This window comes from Pieris rapae, chromosome 3, assembly GCF_905147795.1.
Source record: "Pieris rapae chromosome 3, ilPieRapa1.1, whole genome shotgun sequence".
NCBI lineage: Eukaryota > Metazoa > Arthropoda > Insecta > Lepidoptera > Pieridae > Pieris > Pieris rapae.
This window is the reverse complement of record NC_059511.1, coordinates 9,546,006-9,567,585: the sequence shown is the minus strand read 5'-3', so window position 1 is coordinate 9,567,585 and position 21,580 is coordinate 9,546,006. Positions and strand designations below refer to the sequence as shown.

Genomic DNA, 21,580 nt, shown 5'->3' with positions numbered 1-21,580 from the left:
TTCAATGCTTCTAATTTTACATATATTACAGTTCTCAAATCAAGGGCGTAAAACGGAAAAGAAGGTACGGCAATAAACTCTCCGCCACTCTTTTTAATCGTCAAGTTTTTTTCTTTTACACAATGTTTGTAATGATTTGATTAGTGATAACCCAACAATCCGATGTTATTTATCCTTAAACGTTAATTGGAAGAATCACACATTGTCATGAAAGTTTAAACGCACAACGGCTATCGATTCGTACGATTAGTTTTTCTAAATACATTGTCTCTTCACTGAGAGATCTTAAATTAAGTCTAGCCTAGCATAAGAAAGTGTCTAATAACACTACTTAATCTCTAATTAGGAAAAGACTCTGTTCTTGTCTTTTATTTCTTCACTTCCCACTGTTTAGCACTTAAGACAGCCTTTCTTTAGCAATACAGAAATATCACTAACACTTTATTCTTAACACTACTTCTAAGATTACATTAATAGACGAGGCCATGCGTGAATTCCTGTAAATCAATATCCGTTTTTGGCATACGGGAATCATACTAAAGCCTATAAGAAATAAATGTATTAAGATTTAAATAAGTAACATTACATAGGCCGTTTTAATGTATATAGACTAAGTAGATTAACTTCAAATGAATCAGTCGGTTAATTTAAAAAAAAAGTGTAATAGGCTTACTAGAATTTTAAATTATCTTTTTTAGATTATCCACATGGCCCCGTGTGACTGTATTTGCCTAAATTTAATGCAGTTTAAGGGGTGCATAATTTACTTCGGGTAATTATTTCGCAATAAAGTTACGCAGATGTTCAACTTAAATTAGGTTGGAGACAATTGTAATAGAATAGAGTGTTCATGTATAGCTTTGAACCTGACCACTTTAGCCGAACCTGCCTTAAAGTTAAAAATTATGAACATTTGAGAAGTTGAATAAGTCGTTGTATTTTTAATAGAGTAGCCTTGATATTTTTTATAAGGATGCAAAAGGAAATTTTACAGGTTTTTTCTAATTTATTAATTTTAAGTTTCTAAAACAATGCTTAAAATTATCAGAAAATATGACATCACACATTTAACACACATACATCAATTACACTAGAACATATGCACTCTATCAAAGAGAAAAATTTAAACAAACAACCACAAATAAAGAAAATATAAAATAAATAATAATTACCTAAAACCCAAAATAAAGAAATTAAAAAACATAATAACCAAAATTACCAAATAATTATAAAATACAACAAATACAGGTATAACTTTTTACTATTAGGAAATAATAATTTCCTGATTTAATTGATGCGTTCAATTGTTCTAATAATAAAAATATTTAAAATACTCCGGGGTAGCTCTCTCATTCTATATATATAACTCTTCTATATCATTCTATATATATATAAGTCTCTTATATATAACTTTACTTTTAATTTTATTTATTTATTTATATATTCGCGGCTTTTTCTCGAAGAGGTAGGCCCTCGATTCCTCTATAAGTTTGAATCTTTAGACATCCCTACTCATCGTCAAAGAAGACAGAGGTCGTACGCCGAGAGAAAAAGAAAAAGGGTCTCTCTCTCTTCATCCACTTTCATATCATCCACCATACTTGTTGGTTACCTTTGACCTGTCTCTTCTCAAGATCGTAATAATACTCAAAACCTCCGGCACAAATACATGTGAGGTAGGAGATGGACATATCTTCTTCTATTTTCTTCTCGTCTTCACTACCAAGGTCTCCTATAGTATAGTCCTATCCTATAGTCTTCTCTCTTTCGTTCAGCGGTCTACTTAAGTAACATTACTTGCTCACAAATGGATACTACATTATTGCCGACAATGAAAGTGAGATTCATCTACTGGATCAGCCAAAAGGGCTTCACTATGTGCCTGTTAAATATATAATTAACGCAAAATTTTGGATTGAATCGCCAAATGGAAACATTATAATATCTTAATTAAAGTATTCTTATAACACCACAACATAGTAACAAGTGATCTGTTTAACATTGTAACAAAGTAATTTCGGATCCCAAACGATATCCGGTCGAACAGGGCCGAGTAATTTCGCACAATCGAAATTAAATTCGTTAATAGGAAAATTGTAAAGGGTAATTCTGGACAATCACATATCTATTTGTTGGAAGTATATTAAATAATAGTCGTGTAAATTAATAGTTAAATTATTATGTAAAATATATTCAATTGGGATGTATAAAAAAATTAGTTGTAAATAAATTCCATAAATAAACATTTTATTTACATATTAAAATATAAATAAACCTATGGCCCAATAATTAAATTCTTTTTTACCGTCATAATTATATGAAATTGCATTTTTGTACCAAAGCAGATATTCCACATCTTAAAATAATATTAATAGGACCATACTAGTTTCAGTTTTCTTCCTTTAAGTCCTAATATCCCGTATTACGAAATCCAATCGAAGGCTCCTAGGCTAGGCATTTCCAATTTCTCCACGCGACCTTTCTACTCGGATGTCACATGCTCAACAAACGAGGTGTCTTTGTTCAACAAACGTAATTAGAAAATTCCCAAATGACGTCCTATTTTGCTTTTCGTCGGATTTCAGAAGTTCCGCTGCGACTGAACTCGTAAATTAGTTTTATTCCGGTTTGACCTCACTCAAAGTTGGAGTTTAGATTCAAATAGTACTTATAATACTAGAAAAAAATCATGTGATATATTGGTAATTAATAAAAAAAATTTGTTCATCTTAATCGTTGCAATAGCCTTCGTAATCGTATTTTATACTCGTTATGAAATAATCAATAAAAATATGTTTATTAATTATAAGTAGATGTTTCAATGTGTGATTTTGGAACTCTTGAAAGTAAAATATACTGGTCTTTGTTTCCAGCGCTTCCATAACAAAGTTAATATATATATTTTTAATTACAATTATGTATTTTTAATTTGCTTACAACAAATTCTTCATCTAATTTTGAACATCAAACACGTGAGCGATTGAGTGAGTGTGTGCATGTTTGCGAATTAGTGTTCCACGTTAGGTCTCAGAAGCTTCTCCAACTCTGAGTAAGGCAGAGAAGGTAGGTAGGTAAGAGAGGTAGAAGGAAGTCCTTTAACCGTTTTTTAATTATGGATGGTAAGAAGTTAATTTTTATAGACGTAGTCTGCCTGCAAATTGTCAATTGCGCTCATATGAAGGATAATGTCTTCAAAGCTGGGGTTCAAATGGAATAGATTTTTGTAATTCACATACCTCACCATAAGCTTCTTCTTCTTATTCGGTACGCTCTTGACAGAGCGGTCGTAATCGCTATGTGGTAATAGAAGGCATAGATGTGATGCGATTCACGACGTTCCGCCATCGTTGCCTATTGGAGGTCATCCTACTGCACTGATTCAGTGATACTCACCACTAAGCTAACACTCTATATTCATGAGAAACAGAAATTTTCATTAGAAATTTAATAAAAAGCATTAATTTTTTCCAAATGATGTTATTATCACGTAATTTCTGAAATCACTTTAAATTAGCACAAATAATGCCAATTTTCGTTTTTCATAATTAAAACTTTTTACATACAAAATGAAAACATAATTGGTTTATTAATTAGACAAACATCGCACACAATTAGATTTTGTCGTTTTGAAGATACTTTGTTAATTTATCTGAAATAATTAGGAAAGTACCGCAAAGTAAAGCATCCAGGGTAAAACCACGGTGGGGTGACACCCCTGTCTGTTGTTTTCGTATATCCAGGTAAATCATTTTGCTAGTTGTTTTATAAACATTATAAAAGCTATAATTATTTGTCTCTTTCTAATTTCCATTTAGTGAATATACAACAAGACCTGCCCTTCTCATAATTTATAATAATAAAAGCCTTTTAATCGTTGACCTTTTAATTTACATGATATTATTATAAAATTTAAGAACTACTAAAAAAAAATCAATGGCGCTGTAACCTCTTTAGGTCCTGGCCTCAGATTTCTTAATCTGTTTCATGATCTTTTTTAAATCTAATAGGCAAGTAGGTGCCTACAGTGTTAGACACACGTCGTCGACTTTTTGGGTCTAAGACATGTCGGTTTCCTCACGATGTTTTCCTTCACCGTTCGAGCAAATGAGCGCACATAGAAAGAAAGTCTATTGGTGCACAGGCGGGGTCGAACCTACGACCTCAGGTAAGAGAGTCGCACACTGAAGCCACTAAGGCAGCACTGCTCAATTTAAGAATACTACTAGTATTCTTAAATTACTATTTTATACAAAAGCCCAAACTAATCCTCACTCAAGCAGAAACAACTCAACGCCAAACGAATACATCACAACACAACACTGAATAGCAATCAAAATCGGACCCTCTCCCAACCTCAAATCTCCCAATACGGCCGGTCACCGCGGGAGAGTACGACCAAAACCCTCCAAAAAAAGCCACACAGACGGTGATGAGACAATACAAAAACACAACTAAATTAAAAATCGCAGCTTACAACGTCAGGACCCTATCTTCACATGAACGCTGGTTGGAGTTAAATGAAGCAACAAAAAATATCAATTATGACGTAATCGGTATCTCAGAGATCAGACGACTTGGTAATAAAATAGAGGAATATGACAACTTAATATTCTGCTACATTGGTAGTACACCAGGTAAATTTGGAGTGGGCTTCATCATTAAGAAGTCTCTTAAAAACAACATCGAAAGCTTCATCGGCCTAACAGAACGAGTGGCAATGCTAAATTTAATACTTCACGAATTTAAGATATCCATTATACAGGTATATGCACCCACCGAATCCGCAAAAGAAGAAGAAATAGAGGAATTTTATAAAACTATCGACAAAGCTATGGAAATAACACATAAGAACATTATACTAATGGGCGACTTTAATGCGAAGGTAGGGGCTCCTAAAGAAGGTGAATACTTAATAGTGCATCAACATGGGGACGGTGAAAGAAACGATAGAGGACAGAGACTTGTCGACTACGCACTTGAACACAATTTAACAATCATCAATACATGCTTCAAGAAAAACCGTAGCCGGAGATGGACGTGGCGATCCCCAAATGGACAACACAAAAATGAGATCGACTATATACTATCCAACCAACCAAAACTATTCAATAACTTTGAAGTCCTGAATTTAAACTATCCGTCAGACCACCGATTAATTAGATCAACATTAAAAATAGCCAAACAAAAACAAAGTAGAGTGAAATTTACAAGCAAAATCAACTTTCAACTGAAGACCAAAGACGAAGTAGTAAGATATAACAATAACTTAACCTCAATGCTACCCTACCCTTCTTACAACTTGAAACATACATCAATACAAACTTATCACGACAAAATAGTAAATGCTATTAGCCAAAGCTTGCAAAAAGCTCGAGAAAAGGGAAGAGAGCCACACAAACACCACAAAATACTATCAGATCGCACCGCTCTATTACTAAAAAGAAGAAAAGAACTACAAGAAAGAAATAATAAATCGAGATCAATGAGAAATGAGCTTTCCGCCCTCTACAAAGTGACAAATAAATACATAAAAAGAGATTACGCTAAATACAGAGAAAATACTATAGAAAGACATCTACAACACACAGGAAGCACAAAGAAGGCCTTTAAGGAACTTAGAACGAACAAAACCTGGATAGGAGGATTAAGTAAAGACAACAGAACTTTGTGCAAGCGCACTGCCATTATCAATGCGGCGACAGATTTCTATAGAAAGTTATACAGTGATAACATCCAAAATAATAACATCTCAAGCACCAACGAAAATAACGACGAAATAAGTATAAAACCAGTGGACGAAATGGAAGTCCAAGAAGCAATAAATAGCTTAAAACTGGGAAAAAGCCCTGGATCGGACAACATAACAAATGAAGTATTAAGACTAGCACACAAAACATTAGCTGGACCACTAGCGGAACTATTTAACTTAATACTGCAAAAGACTAAAACGCCCATACAATGGTCTGAATCGGACATCATACTCATCTATAAAAAGGGTGATCCGAAAGATATTGGCAACTACAGACCAATAAGCTTACTCCCGAGCCTCTACAAACTCTTCTCAGCCATTATAAATAAAAGAATCAGCAGCACATTGGAATTAAAACAACCAATAGAGCAAGCAGGCTTCAGAAAAGGTTTCTCAACTGTGGACCATATACACACACTTGAACAAATCATCGAAAAGTACCAAGAACAACAAAGACCGCTATACATAGCGTTTATTGACTATCAAAAAGCATTCGATACAGTAACACATGTAAGTATATGGGAAAGCCTAAAACAGCAGGGAGTTGAAGACGTATACATACAAGTCATAAAGAGCGTATACAAAAACAACACGGGCAAAATTAAACTAGAATCTCTAGGACCAAGTTTTACTATAGAAAGAGGCGTACGGCAAGGCGACCCCTTATCTCCAATAATATTCATAGCAATTCTGGAGGCTATCTTCAGGAAGATAGATTGGAGTAAGTCAGGCCTATATATAAAAGACAAATACATAAGTCACTTAAGATTCGCAGATGACCTAGTGCTGTTATCAGAATCCAGCACCCAGTTACAACAAATGATGGAAACTTTACATTCGGCTAGTATCAAGGTGGGTCTGAAAATGAATCTCGCTAAGACTATGGCAATGACAAATCGGCGGAGAAGAATATTAACAATAGATAATGTGCCACTCGAATATACAGATTCATACATCTATCTAGGTAAGCAAATTAGTTTTCATCCGAAAAATAACGAACTAGAAGTGAAAAGAAGAATACAACAAACTTGGAATAAATATTGGAGTTTAAAGGAAATCTTTAAAAGTGGCCTGCCTATTACCATAAAAACAAAAATTATGAATTCTAACCTTCTTCCAAGTTTGACTTATGGTTGCCAGACCTGGAAATTCACTTCAAAAGTAAAAAATCTTATCACCACCTGTCAAAGAGGACTGGAACGCAGCATGCTTAAACTAAAGAAATCAGACAAAATACGACACACAATAATAAGATCAAAAACCAAAGCTACAGACGCACTGAAATACGCACAAAAACTTAAATGGAGATGGGCTGGCCATGTCGCGAGGCTTAAAGACCGAAGATGGACCACAGAAGTGACCTTTTGGAATGGACCTCAAGGTAAAAGAAATCGAGGAAGACCACATACTCGTTGGGATGATGAGATCAAAAAAGTAGCCAGCCCAAACTGGAAACAGACTGCACAGGACAGATACAAATGGGCATCTTTGGAGGAGGCCTTCACCCAATAATGGGGTTCCTACAAATTATATTATTTAAGTATACTAAAATCTAACCAAGCCAGCTAATAATACAATAAAATAATGTAATAGTAAATATTATCTAGTAGTAAATAGGATATATATAGTAGCAAATAGTATATAAGTAGTATATTAATAACAATAAATAAAAATAAGATGGTATTAATTTTAATTAGCTAAGTAAGCGTTTGGAGATGGGCCTATGTAAAAAGTTATATTTGTAGGAAATAAAAAGGCTTTTTTATTTTATTTATTTTATTTTATTTTTTACTAGTATTCTTAAATCTAATTTAGGTAGAAAAATAAGAAATTTATTAGCAACCACTTTAGTCAGGTTGTCTGTCGACATAGGCTTCCCCTAATTGTTTCCACGTCTCACTTGGCAGACCTTCTGGTAGATAGTCCTCCAATCTTTTAATTTGACCTTCTCCGTTCCTCGGGGACTACTCTTTTACATCTCTAGTCTATTTTTCTTTGTTAGTCCTCATTATAATTATGTCCAGTCCAGTTACGTTTTAATTTAAATAATAAAATTCATTGTTTGCAACATTGAATGCTTAAAAATGTAAGTAAAACAAACAAAAAGCTGATCGAGTCACCAAATTAGACGAGGAAATCGATACCGCCAGGGCCTACGAGAATTTTAACACAAACATGTAGTAAGAAAAAGCATATGATATAATTTATTTGCGGGTAGTTTTAATGGTAATTAAAGTGATCGTGTAATGGCGTGGCCCGGTTAAATGAATATCCCTTGAGGCAACCCTATGTAGATAGCACATATGGAAAATAATTACTTAACTTATCCGGAATTTAATTAAGATTAAGGAAATCGAACGTAGGGCTATTTAAATATTCCAAGTCGGTTTGTTACACAACTATAACTTCCATGTGTGGGAACAAAGTAAGAACAGTTACAACCTTATGGCTGAGGTTTTGTTCCTAAAGTCGTCTGTTCGAATCCCGTCTTCTCACCAATGGATTTTTGAAGTGAAACTTTAGGCGCATGAGAGTAATTTTTATGGAACGTCACGTCAGCGTTTTTTCCGAAGAATAGGGAGAGCAATTGAGAGAGAGAGAGAGAGAGAGAGAGAAAGGGAGATCCAGATAAAGTACACGCTATTGGTTGATGTATTCGTTTAGTAGTTTCATATAAGATTTTAGTTTAGATGGAATTTCTGTCGCATAACGTCTTGTGCAGTAAACGCAGATTTTTATTTATTTATATTATCATTAGCACGTAGTGTACAGTGTAAATAGTGTGAATATAGATATACAAATACATAAACTGATCATATACTGGTACATGATCATCTACAATGATTTCTTAAGTTTGGAAATAAATATCGATAAATAAAAGCGTGCTTATAGTGTAATGTGTTTATTAATAAATTATTATTAGCACAAATATTGTATTAAACTTACACACACTGATTGATTGTATTTTAACATTCTCGTTTTCGATAATGTACATAAGTGTCATTAAGATATATAAACCCTTAGATAAGCCGCTATATATATAGTTCATTAAAGTCGGTTGTTACCCAGCTTCAAACAAAGAGTTTTATTTAAACATCTAAACGTATAGCATTAAAAATTACTCGCATGTTTGCCTTAAAAATTAAACGCTTATATTTAATATATTTAAAGCAAAAATAAAATACATCTCACGTAAGTGCCACTTATAAGCGTAATGCTTAGCTTCACAAGTCATATCTCAGTTCTATGCATCCGCCAGAACCTTACGACCGCTGAAATCGACAAGCGCAAAGATATGCAGACCCACTCAGCAAACCAAGCGTGTTGTGCTTGATATATTAATGTTGTATACTAGAGATATTCGCTTAACATGGTACGTTTTCATATGTTTATATAACGCTCGAGTTTTTAATTCAACAAAAATCCTACTGTATACTATAACGTTAAGAAAAAGGCGCTTTCTTCTATCCTTAGGTCTTATTATATTTATTGAATAATAATTAAAGATAGATAAATTAATTAATAAAGCCTTTTATAAATGTTACGAATACTTAAATGATCCTAATCCTTGCGATTGATTTGCTCCAGTTCAAACTGTTTGTATTAAAAACTTGGCGATTGAAAAGAGTGGCGGAAAGTTTTTTGCCAGTTCTTCTTACCCGCTCTACGCCCTTGACTTGCGAGCTGGTTGTAAATATAAATTTACAATTAATTTAATTTGTTTTTCTTGACGTTCATAAGTGTACATATGATAAGATATTTTGATTTGATTTGATTTGACTTAGGATCCTTCAATAATAGAGCGTATCAATTCTCATAACCTATAGTCGAAAATTATTTTTTTCAACTTCGTCTCTGATACTTTTATTCCCATATCCTGTTCACTGTTATACCTATTATATTGGACAGTCAGTAAGGACATTTAACACCGCCTCTTCAGCACATAGCATTCGGTAGTACGTATGCAATCCGTTTATAGTTCTAGTAAATACATAAGTCTTGCAGGTTATAGCCAGTCTACTAGTTCACATATTACGTATATAAACACGTACTGTATATGAAAAAACCTAAAAAGCAGAACAATTGAACCGTAAAGCTCAGGTGACTTATAGTTAAAAGGGCAATGGTCGAAGGCAATCATTGCGGTTAACCGACCATCAAAGGCTCTTGAGGTGAACGATTTGAATTCGGTTTTGATATATTTTTCGTATTTTCTTACCGGGAAATGGTACTTGGTAATATATGGTTACGTAATGTGTGTATAGATAGGTCATTGACTTTATATACTATTTAAAATTACTTTTTGTAACGTTGCATATAAACAGTGGTTTATATGTTTAATCCTTTATAAAGATTTTTCAAGTTCTATGATTTAATAATATGGGTACACCTTCTTTACATCTGGGGTCAATAGAAAACCATGAGTAATAAACAATATAAACTGGAAAATTGAATAAAATGTTAGGGGCAAAGTTTTTATTTATTTCACTTTCACATGACTTTAATACAGTAATAATCCAAAGTGAGGTCACTCTGTATCTTCTACAGCATTTACCATGGAAAGACTTCAGACCATTTTTTTCGGATTAAAACCTGCAGGTGTATCACCTCGACGTTCCAGAACTGAACGTTTTGGAACGAAGTTCCTTATCGCGCGGTACGAAAGGGGTAACCCCGCGACGCAGTTAGCGACGGAAAAAATTAAAACGAAAAGCTGTAACGACATCACTGCGGAACTTTTTCGTAAAAAAATGTACATAGGTGTCAATAGATGTCTCTATCTTCAGATTTGTTGTCAAAATAAAAACGCATTAATTAAAAGAAAATAATAATTAAGGCCACTCTAATTACTAAAATTGAGTCTACATATTAAGTTTATATTAATAAAAAATATTATTATAACTTAAAAAAATATACAATTTTATTACCCTTGCCCCTTGTCACCAAAGTTTTTTTTAACACAGTTTTGGTCACGCACCACAACTATGTGCAACCAGCTGCCCACTAAAGTATATTCGAAAATCCGAACCCATTCGACTTAGGGTCTTTCAAGAAAAGAGCATGCCAAATATAACAAGGGCGGTAACGCTTTGAGAGTGTCCATGGGCGGCGGTATCACTTATCAGGCGAGCATCCAACTATGGTTTGAGACTTTTTTTGATAAATACCACAATTATGCTTGAATAACCCGACAAAGTCACGAACAGATAGTTATTAGTATAAGTCATTCTCATTAATAGTGTATAGAGTTTAACGCAAAACAGCATAATGATACACGAAAATTATAATATTCGTAATTTTCGATGCATTACAGATAATCTCGTAGCATTATACTTGATTTTATCGCTTCAATAGCTCTTTAAACTGCATTAACACGTTTGTTTTCATTAACACTTTAATATCTATGCTATCTATAGTGATATTATGCAGCCGAAGAGTTTGACTATTAGGTTGAAAAATGATACTTTAATTCCATATTAAAACGTCATATACGAATCGAATTGGTATTAGTTTTGTTATTATACACTTAGAGAGCAGTGTTGGCATAGTGGCTTCAGCATTCGACTCTCATACCTGAGGTCGTAGCCCCCGGCTGAGCACCAATGGAGTTTCTATCTATTTCGCATATAACATTTGCTCAAACGGTGAAGGAAAACATCGTGAGGAAACCGACATGTCTTAGAACTGCACTGCACTGCTGATCACCTACTCGCCTATTAGATTTAAAAATGATCATGAAACAGATTCAGAAATCTGAGGCCAAGACTTAAAGAGGTTGTAGTGCTGATTTATTTATTTATTATATATACACTTAGTCTACGTAACTTTGTGTTCTCAAGTATTTAGATCCCTTAAGACCCTTTTTGGGTAAATTTCTCCCACTAAATTTCTATATAAATTTCACTAAGTTCATTGCTTTCTCCATCTATTTCTCCCCAGTAACCTTCACGATGTCGTTAGCACATCGCTTTTGAGGTCTTCCTATATTTCTTTTTTCTGGAGATCTAGCGGATGACTAGTTCATATTTCATCATCTTTATCTGATCACAGTTTGCTAGGACCTGTCTTAAAAATACCATAAGACATTTGCAACAGCAACTAATGTGTAAGATACATATTAAAGTTGAGTCACCTAAATTTTATATTGGCTATTTTATTCTAAAACAATGTGAGGGCTTTTCTATATACATAATAATTTCTCATCCAAATAAACATATTAATTAACCTTTATGTATTTTTTTACAGCATAATGCCAAATACTATTTTATAATTATTTATTTCAACCAAATAAATATATTGTATTAAAAATTAAAAAAACTTTAGTCCCTGTGCTCACAAATCTAGCAGTCTGGTAGATTCTCAGATCAACATTAAATGAATACTTTTTATCCATGTATGTTTAGGAAGTATTCTAAAGTTCCAAATTTGTATTAAAAACAAAGTTACTTCAACAGCAGATTCATTTTTTGAACAGATTTGGCGTTTATGGTAAAGAAGAGTTAGTATATTTGAGAATTTAAAAATATTATATCTCTTCGATTTTAAAGGTGTGTCTATTTTCACTTACGACTCTTGCGACTAAATATAATTTTGTTATTAGAGACATAATTAACAATCATGAGACACCTTTAAAAACAATCTCTCACATAACAAATGGTGTTTTTCAAAGATTATCACATGAAAATGACTAATGACAGAATTTGTTTTTCAAATTGTTAATGTGCACTCCTAACTAATTGACACTATGTTTGTTTAACTATTGACATATTTAACACTTCAGTTCGGATTTCTATGATAAGCGAATTTACACTTTATGTAGTTTAAATACAGCTTGTGCCGTAGGAAGTAATTTTAAATATCTTTGTCTTTCGATAGATCAACTGGGGTTATGTTGTCATTTTGGCTTCATTTCTGACAGACGATTTAATTTTTCATTCTGATGAGATGTAAGGGGATGGAATTTATTTATAGGTGTGTGATTTGGTCTGTTTACAGAAAAAAAATATTAAAAGAAGTTAATTATTTTGTGTACATCAAAATTATTAAAATATAAATTAAAAACAAATTGAAACTTACAAGAGCTACTCATATTTGTGATCAAAGACTTGATTTAATGTGAGGTGTACGTAATCATTTTTTTTAATTAATTTAAAATTACTTAAATTTCTTGCTATGATGCATTTATTTTGCTTTCTTTATGCATGTTTTAATGTAAATTTTGTTATTGTTGTGGTCGTTTGACCTTATTAGTAGTCATTTCCGTTGTGTATTAACTAACTTGTGTAAAAATTATATTATGAAATGTTTCTTATCTAACATGTCGCCGATTACAAATTTAAAAATATCAAATTACCACAATATTTCCTTTTTCCTCCAGTAAAAATAATCTGCTATAACTGCTTTATACCTTTAATTAATAAATATCTTAAGCAACTCCGCAGCTAAAATACATTAACTGCACCGGTCACTGACCTCTTATTTACAAAGCTTTATTCAAAAATTTCGCGGCAAACTAAAGAATGTACAACTGTATGGTAAACGAAATATATCACGATGTTGCGACAAAATGGAAATGTGCTGTACGGAAACTCATTTGAATGCCGTGTGCTAAGACATGCCTATAGGTACTTACTTGAGAGGAATGTCAGGCTAGCTTGGATCTTTATCGCTTGGATATTCACGTCGTTCTGCCGTTTACATATACTTAGATTACGTTCAATGACCCGGGAAACTTGATTCTAATCGTATTTAAATTTAGAACTATTTAAATAAAACAATTTATCAATCAATGTGTCGCCGGGTCTTGTAATTAGAGGGTATACTAATCTTTGGCTAAACTATGGTCTGGCAACTATAGTTGTAATTTAAATCAATGTCTATGCGTTGGTTACTGAGTAGAAGACAATCTCCAAACAAAGGATGCTTCGAAATAATTAGTAAAATAGAATTATATTGAAAATACCATGAATAAAATTAAAAAAAGAACTTACATTAATATCCATATATTAGCTTTTTACAACAAGTTAATAAAATTGTTTTTTTTTAATTCGTAGCCCTTCTACGCTTGTAGCACCTTTGAGGGGCTTTAATATTAATCATTGTTTTAGCCAGCTACGCATTACAATGCTGCGGCTATTAACTTTTGAGAAACATATACATTCTGATTTACGTACTAATATATAAATTCTACAAAATAACTATCCTCACAACATGTTATAAAATATGCAAAAATGCTCTAACTTGTGAGGTAAAGATAAAATGTTAAAAAGCACCCAACTGACTCCACTTTTCAGAACAAACTGTATAATAAAAGTTAGCAAGTGATTTTCATCTCCATAAGAGAATACGTTAACTTTAGTAGCATGTGGTGTCCTAGAAACTATTTTGTAAGGCTTTTATCTCATTTTCTCGTGAAGTGAAAAGTTAACTAAAGTTCCTAAACAACAGGTGCTTTGGATGTCAAGATATTAGTCCCTTTTTTTAAACAGTCTCCCAAAAAGCATTTCCATATTCAAAGGGCTATATTTCTTAACTTGCAAAGTGTTGTAATGCGAGCAACCGACCAACTTTTCTCCCGCATTTTATAAATGTGTATAAATAAATTTTATATTTACGAAGTGGTTCAAAAACCTTAAATAAACTTTAACCAGTCTCTATTAATTTCTTTGAAAATGACATGAAATGAAATTATTAAAATTTGCGCAGTTATTTGTAAACTTTTAAACTCATCGAAACTTTATCTCATTTTGTTTATGATACGCGCTCGATATTACCGCTCGAGAATAATTCAGTAGCGTATGCACCCTCTGTATTGCCTATGGGATGAAGTTTCTTCAGACGCCGAACGGATAGCCGCGGGGCGTCGGGCATCGTAGGGCGGAGCTACGTAGCGCCGTTCAGTCGGTGGGCAACCGTCAAACGCGCCGCTCGCCCATCGTAACCGCGAAACCCGCTCCAATGCCACGCGACTCGCGATGTTACGGCCAACCTGTGAATATTTATGACGCGAGCCATTACGCCTCATTATAAATGGCACTGCAGAAGTCGATGCCTCGGTTTACGTATACTTTCATAAAATGCCAATAATAAAAACTATTGTGAAAAAACTTGAACGTCGAATTTTTAATCACATTATAGTGTATGTGCTGTTGTATTACTATGCCATCGAGAGGAGCAACGCATCTGAAATGCCACACGAGTGCGCTTACCGCAGCTCCGAAGCGGAAACGTCGGAAAATGCGGTTTTGTTCTGCAAAATTCGAACTATAAGCAGCCTGGATAATTTACTACAAAACATCAGTCGGACATACCTCGACGATGTCACGTCATTACATGTCCAGTGCAGTGAAATATTATTCTTTGAGAGCACACTCGCAGCGCATACGGACAAGGCGTCGGGGAAAAATTCAAATCTTGGAAAGCTTCGAAACCTTTTTGTAGATAAGTGTAAGATCCGTCAGATTCCGGCGCGGGCTTTTGATAATTTCAAGGATCTGAAACGGCTACACGTGACAACGCAGAACAGTGAGTGGTCTGCGATGACTATGGAGTTACATGAACAGGCATTCATTGGTTTAAGTGAGTTAATCGAACTAGATTTAAGTGACAATAACATTTGGTGCACAAAACCTGACACATTCTGTTCCTTATACAGTTTAAAAACATTAAATTTTAGTAATAATCACATTCAAAATATTAAAACTCTCGGCTTCTCAGACTCCTTGCGTGAACTTAATTTAAGTGTAAAAAGTTGTAATCTAGTTTTAGAAACTCTCGATATGTCTTTTAATGATTTGATTGTTGTACCAGATTATAGCTTATCAAAGCTAAGATCTTTATCAAAATTGTTTCTTCAAAATAACGCTATATCTTCTATGGAGGGTGGTGCACTTCAAGGTCTTATTAATTTAGAAGTAATCAATTTATCCAACAACTTTCTTAATATAATCCCCTTGGACATTTTTCTAGACACAAAGTTTTTGAAAGAGATTAATTTGAGTAACAACACAATAAATTCTTTACAACCGGGTTTGTTTGGGGGAATGGAACAGCTCCAAATATTAGATTTGTCTCGTAACGATTTAACTAGTCAGTGGATCAGTAAGGGTATATTTGTAGGGCTATTACGTATGGTTATATTAAATATATCTTATAATAGGTTGACACGAGTAGATCGTTATACGTTTCAGGATTTGTATAGTTTACAAAAATTGAATTTGGAACATAATGAGATAACATCAATCGATGAGCACGCTTTTGAAGAGCTGCGTAATTTACACTCCCTCACGTTGTCACACAATAAACTCATTCACATACACACACATTTATTTACAGATTTACACGTATTACACGAAATATTTTTGGATAATAACAGAATTAGACATATTGATGAGAATGCGTTTGACAATATAACAACTATAGAAGATTTGGGCTTAAACGATAACATGCTATCATCAATTCCAACTTCAATTCGTAAACTTCGATCTTTGAGGTCTTTAGATATTGGCAATAACAATATAACACATTTGAACAGAGAGAACTTTCACGGGCTGACAGAACTTTTTGGCTTACGTCTCGTTGATAATAAAGTGACGATTCTAAATGAAAATACTTTTGAACATTTGCCGCAGCTACAGGTACTTAATTTAGCCTCAAACAAAATCAAGTACGTGGCTCAAGGCTGTTTTCGTAATAACGTTAACTTAAAATTATTGCGCATGGACGGCAACGACATTTCTGAAATAGATGGAATTTTTAATACATTAAATAGCTTGGTTTGGCTCAATATTTCAGCGAATAAAATATCTTCCTTTGAGTTTTCAACTTTTCCAAACACTCTTGAATGGTTAGACCTACACATGAATACTATAACAGACTTCGTCAATAATGATATGTTCTCTAATACAAATATAAAATTACTAGATCTTAGTTACAATAATATAAGCCAAATAACGTCTACATCAATACCAAAAACCGTAGAAAAACTTTACTTGAACGATAATAATATTCATTACATTGAAATAGGTTCCTTTTCAAAGCTACAAAAACTGTCAACAGTGACATTAAACAACAACAAACTTGTACAATTCGACATGAACGCTTTCAGGTTAGATCAAATAGATGAAGATAGTGACTTGCCCGAGTTCTTTATAAGCGGAAACCCATTTGTTTGTGACTGTTCAATGGAATGGATTCAGCGCATCAATTATTTGAGTCACAATCGACAATACCCACGTGTGTTGGATCTTGATAAAGCCTTTTGTTCATTGGTACATTCGCGAGCAAAAGAAAAAAAGGTGATTATTGATATGTCACCATCGGACTTTCTCTGTCCGTATGATAGTCATTGTTTTGCCCTATGCCATTGTTGTGACTTTGTTGCTTGTGATTGTGAAATGATTTGTCCAAATAACTGTAAATGCTATCACGATATCACATGGAATGCTAATGTGGTTGATTGCTCTAATGCTGGGTACACTCAAGTCCCGGACAGAATACCAATGGACGCCACAGAAATATATCTCGATGGCAATAATATACATAATTTGAGAAACCACGCTTTTATCGGTAAAAAGAAACTTCAAGTTTTGTATTTAAATAACACAGAATTAAAAGATGTAAATAACCAAACATTTAAAGGTATAGACTCCTTAAGAGTTTTGCATTTAGAGAATAATAAATTAGTTGAGTTAAAAGGGGACGAGTTTGTACATTTAAATAATTTAAATGAGCTCTATTTGGACCACAATGCTATCGAGCACGTAGCCAGTAATACATTTTCTTCGTTAAAATCTCTCTCGGTACTTAAAATTGATGATAATAAACTAATTAACTTTTTCCCTTGGAAGTTATTAGCTTCGTCGTCTAAAGGAATTGCTCACGTTTCTATCGAAGGTAACCGTTATTCATGTGATTGCAAAAGTATCGCTGAGTTAGACTCATGGCTGCGAAAGGACCCAGGAGATCCTGAAAAAATGTTGTGTACAGATAGCAAAGGCCAACCCACAAAGATAACAATCGCCTCTGTTCTAAGCCATTGTAAGGAATATATGGGTTCATTAGGTGACTCTAGTATTTTAAAGGATGAAATAGTCTCAAAATCCATATTCCTGCCTGATAGTTATTTCGCCATTGCCAGCGGTATAATAATTGTAATTGTGTTAATATCGTTAATTGGCGCAATTTTTTACGCTTTTCGATACGACGTAAGTGATTGGCTGTACACTAATTATGGCGTGCCACTTTTCAAAGAGCAGACATGCCCTAATGTCGAACATATACTAGAAGGAAACTCCCATATGTACGAATATTATGTGATATGTAATACCAAAGATACTTGTTTTGTACAGAATAACATTATGGCGGAAATAGAATTTAGAAAGATGTCAGTCAAAAAACTGTTAATGAATGAATCTACGTTGAACATTTTGACCTTAGATAGTTTCTCTAAATGCCCAAAGTTATCTAAACGCCTCCTTATCGTTTTGACTACACATTTCATTTGCAACGATCTATGCGATATTCATTTCAAAAATATGTTCTATAGTTACTTAAAATCGCTGAACCGAAGCGAAATAAACAAAATTTTATTTATAAAAATAGTCGATAACAATCAAATCAACGACGAGTTAGGCTTTGTGTTGGATAAATTTAAGAATATATCGTGGAGTGATCCACGTTTTTGGGACAAATTTGTTGCTTTACTCAATTCAACTGATACTATTATAACCGTAAAAGGTTCTGAGAAAAGCGTATTTAAGAAGTCATTACGGAAGACCCCAACGCTGAGATACACGACAATGCCCGTCTCAAACGATAGTTGCTCAAAGCAGAATTTCACGAATTCTTTACAATACTCTAAGAGGCATGAAGAGGAGTCCTCACATAATGAAAGTTCTCCTTCATCTGACATGTACGGGGAAGGGAACAATTCGAACAATAGTTACATGTCGATCGACAGGACATGTTCTCGGTTTAATTATGACCTTAGGAAATCCCCTAGTAGCGGTCATGTCTATTCAAGAGTGGAGGATATTTCCCCAACCATACCTCGCTCAATTACAGGCAACTCGGCAAAAGGCCGCACTTACTTCGTTTGACTTACTTTTTCTAGCGCACCTTTTCATACTGTATATAGCCCGCTTCAAACACTTTTGTCAATTTATTATACGTAATAGAAATATGTGCAGTGAAATTATATTAAGAAATTTTTACAATACATTGTACACAATTCATAAGAAGTAATGAGTCTGATAAGAGTTTGAGTACTGAATCAATAATTTATCATACACATATTTAAATTCTAGTCGAAGTAAATAGTAACATCGCTTGTTATGTAACCTCACTGTAAAATAACACCAAATTATGAATGATTAAGGGTCTGTTATACAATGTCCGGATAAGTTCCAAATAAGCTATTTAATACTTATTGGTAGGATAAACAGTATTTTTACGTTTCACGACTGTCAAATAGCGCTATTCGTCATGAAACGCGAAATATCTTTTTCGGAACTTTAATCTTTCGAATAATTATTTTATGTGTTGCATAGCTATTTGGTACTTTATTCATACATTGTGAAACAGGCCCTAAGCTTCGTTTAATTTAATTTTTAATTACTAATTACCCTTATTTATGTATTTTGTATTGATTGTAACGAAAAAATATAGAGCTCAGTGCTCTCGCTAAGCGAAATTACTAAGAATATTTATTTTAATTAAGCATTCTACTAAATAAGTTGAATATTTAGATGTATAATTGTGAAATTTGGTTTTCGCAAGTCATGTTGTTTGTATGAAAAATATAAAATAATAAATAAAAAACATTTTATTTTCTTTTTTACGTTTCTGAATATACATAGTTTTTATTGCATTTATGCTATTTTTAATATGAATTCTTTATCCGGAATTGATTTTTTTGGAATTTCAAATGTATGTACATAACCAAGTTTGAGCAGATATTATTTTTGTAAACAAATATTAACTTGTTTAAGCACTTATCTTCATACTTATAAAAAAGACATTTTGAAGAGAAATTATCAAATGTTTTTTGTGAAAGTAATCCTGCTCAAAGCTCATAATATATGTAAATCACCACTTACAAAGCTATTATTTAAGTATATTTAATGAATGGTGTATATAAAATTTGCAATGTTATTTGTTTATATTGATGGTCGCTTATTTTAATATAACTAAGCTAAATCGTGATATTAGATTTAATAATTATAAATTTGAAAATAATTATGTAATTTTTCGATTGTAATTATTAGTCTTTAATGAAATTATTGTTTTGTAAAAAATGTACAAAGGTATCTTGAAACATAATAAAATTATACTGACGTTTTTATACTCAAAAAGTCTTTTATTATCAATATATCATCTGAAACATCAGCCTCACTGCCATATTCACTCTAATTAATAGCCAACGAAAGTATATCAAAGATAATATTAAATCTGAAGCTAAATCTGCTAATCTATTTAAAATGCTTTAACTGAATCATAGAAGAGTATAACATACAGCAGATTGTAGGATAATTTGGTCAAGAAACTTCCAGAACAGAAGGGAATGAAAAACGTTAGAAGGTTTCCATTACAAAATAATATACGTACTCACGTTGCATAACCTAAATTTTTATACATCATCTGTATATCGAATAAAAATCAGTCATTTTGGCTAAGTAAAATGAATTTACACTTAAGTTATAGTAAATTAGACTTGTAGAAGGATGTATAGGGAGTAATATGTGGAGGTGAGAATTTTGAAATACGATAAACTATAATAATTGTGAAATGAATAGTTAGTAATTAATGGCAACCATTGAAATCTCAAATAAGGTTTGTTGGTGGTATTATTTACATTACATTCTATAAAGATTTATATGGAAGGGAAACAGACAGCAGAGAATGTAGGTACCTAAGTCATATTTCGGATAGATTTTTTTAATAAAAGAATTCTGTCTTTTTAAAATCAACCTTTATATTATGAAATTTTACTTCCGACAACATACTCCTCAGTTGCTAATAAGAGGTCACTTGTAATTAACAAGACAACCTTATATAACTTACGAATTAATTACTATGGTTATAAGGTAACAAGTTCTTCAGTCAAATAATCAAAATCAATCGCGCTAACCTTTTTAGGTCTAAGCTTCAGATTTCTGTATCTGTTTCATGATCATTCGTCAATGTAATAGGCGAGTAGGTGATCAGCGTCCGGTGTCCGACACACGCCGTCGACTTTCGCTTGGTCTCCTCATGATGTTTTCCTTCACCATTATTGCACAGCCGGGAATCGAACCTACAACCTCAGGGATGAGGGTTGCACGCTGAAGTCACTTTTTTTCCATAAAAAGTATATACTTTAACCAATTTATTTTAAAGTAAACGTTCTCATAGATATCTAATTAGTATACGTACAAAAAATGTCTTATTGGAGCACCAAGTTAAATTAGATAGTTATTTCATGCAGTTTAATATATGTTTAATACAAAGGTTTTATTAACTGACAAGAAAACTATGATAAGTTTCTTTATTACTTTTTAGATATTATTTTATCATATTATATTAACATCTTTTTCCATAAAGAAACAGTCGTTCTCTCGTTTACTTAAAGTTTTCTTCGTCTAATTTTTTCCAATATGGCTTTTTGTTTGATTTTAGTTAAACTGTGCAATTGTATGTATTGTTTTTTTTAATATAAGGGGTTTACTGTAGTCTTTCTTGGATGATACTTAAGTATTATAGTATGAATATTTACTTTATTTTTTTTTTATTTAGTGGTATTTTTTATATAAGAAGCAAACAATTTAATTTCAAATTGGTAAAAGTGAGATT

The 21,580-nt window shown here is 32.9% G+C and overlaps 1 protein-coding gene across 1 annotated transcript; it reads left to right on the top strand.

Annotated features, from left to right (window-relative positions):
- The first annotated feature begins 14,662 nt into the window (after positions 1 to 14,662).
- LOC110997763 (toll-like receptor 6) lies at positions 14,663 to 19,777 on the top strand. The gene has a single exon (XM_022266071.2). The coding sequence runs from the start codon at positions 14,827 to 14,829 to the stop codon at positions 18,847 to 18,849; it is 4,023 nt and encodes a 1,340-aa protein (XP_022121763.2). The 5' UTR covers positions 14,663 to 14,826; the 3' UTR covers positions 18,850 to 19,777.
- The last annotated feature ends 1,803 nt before the right edge of the window (positions 19,778 to 21,580 follow it).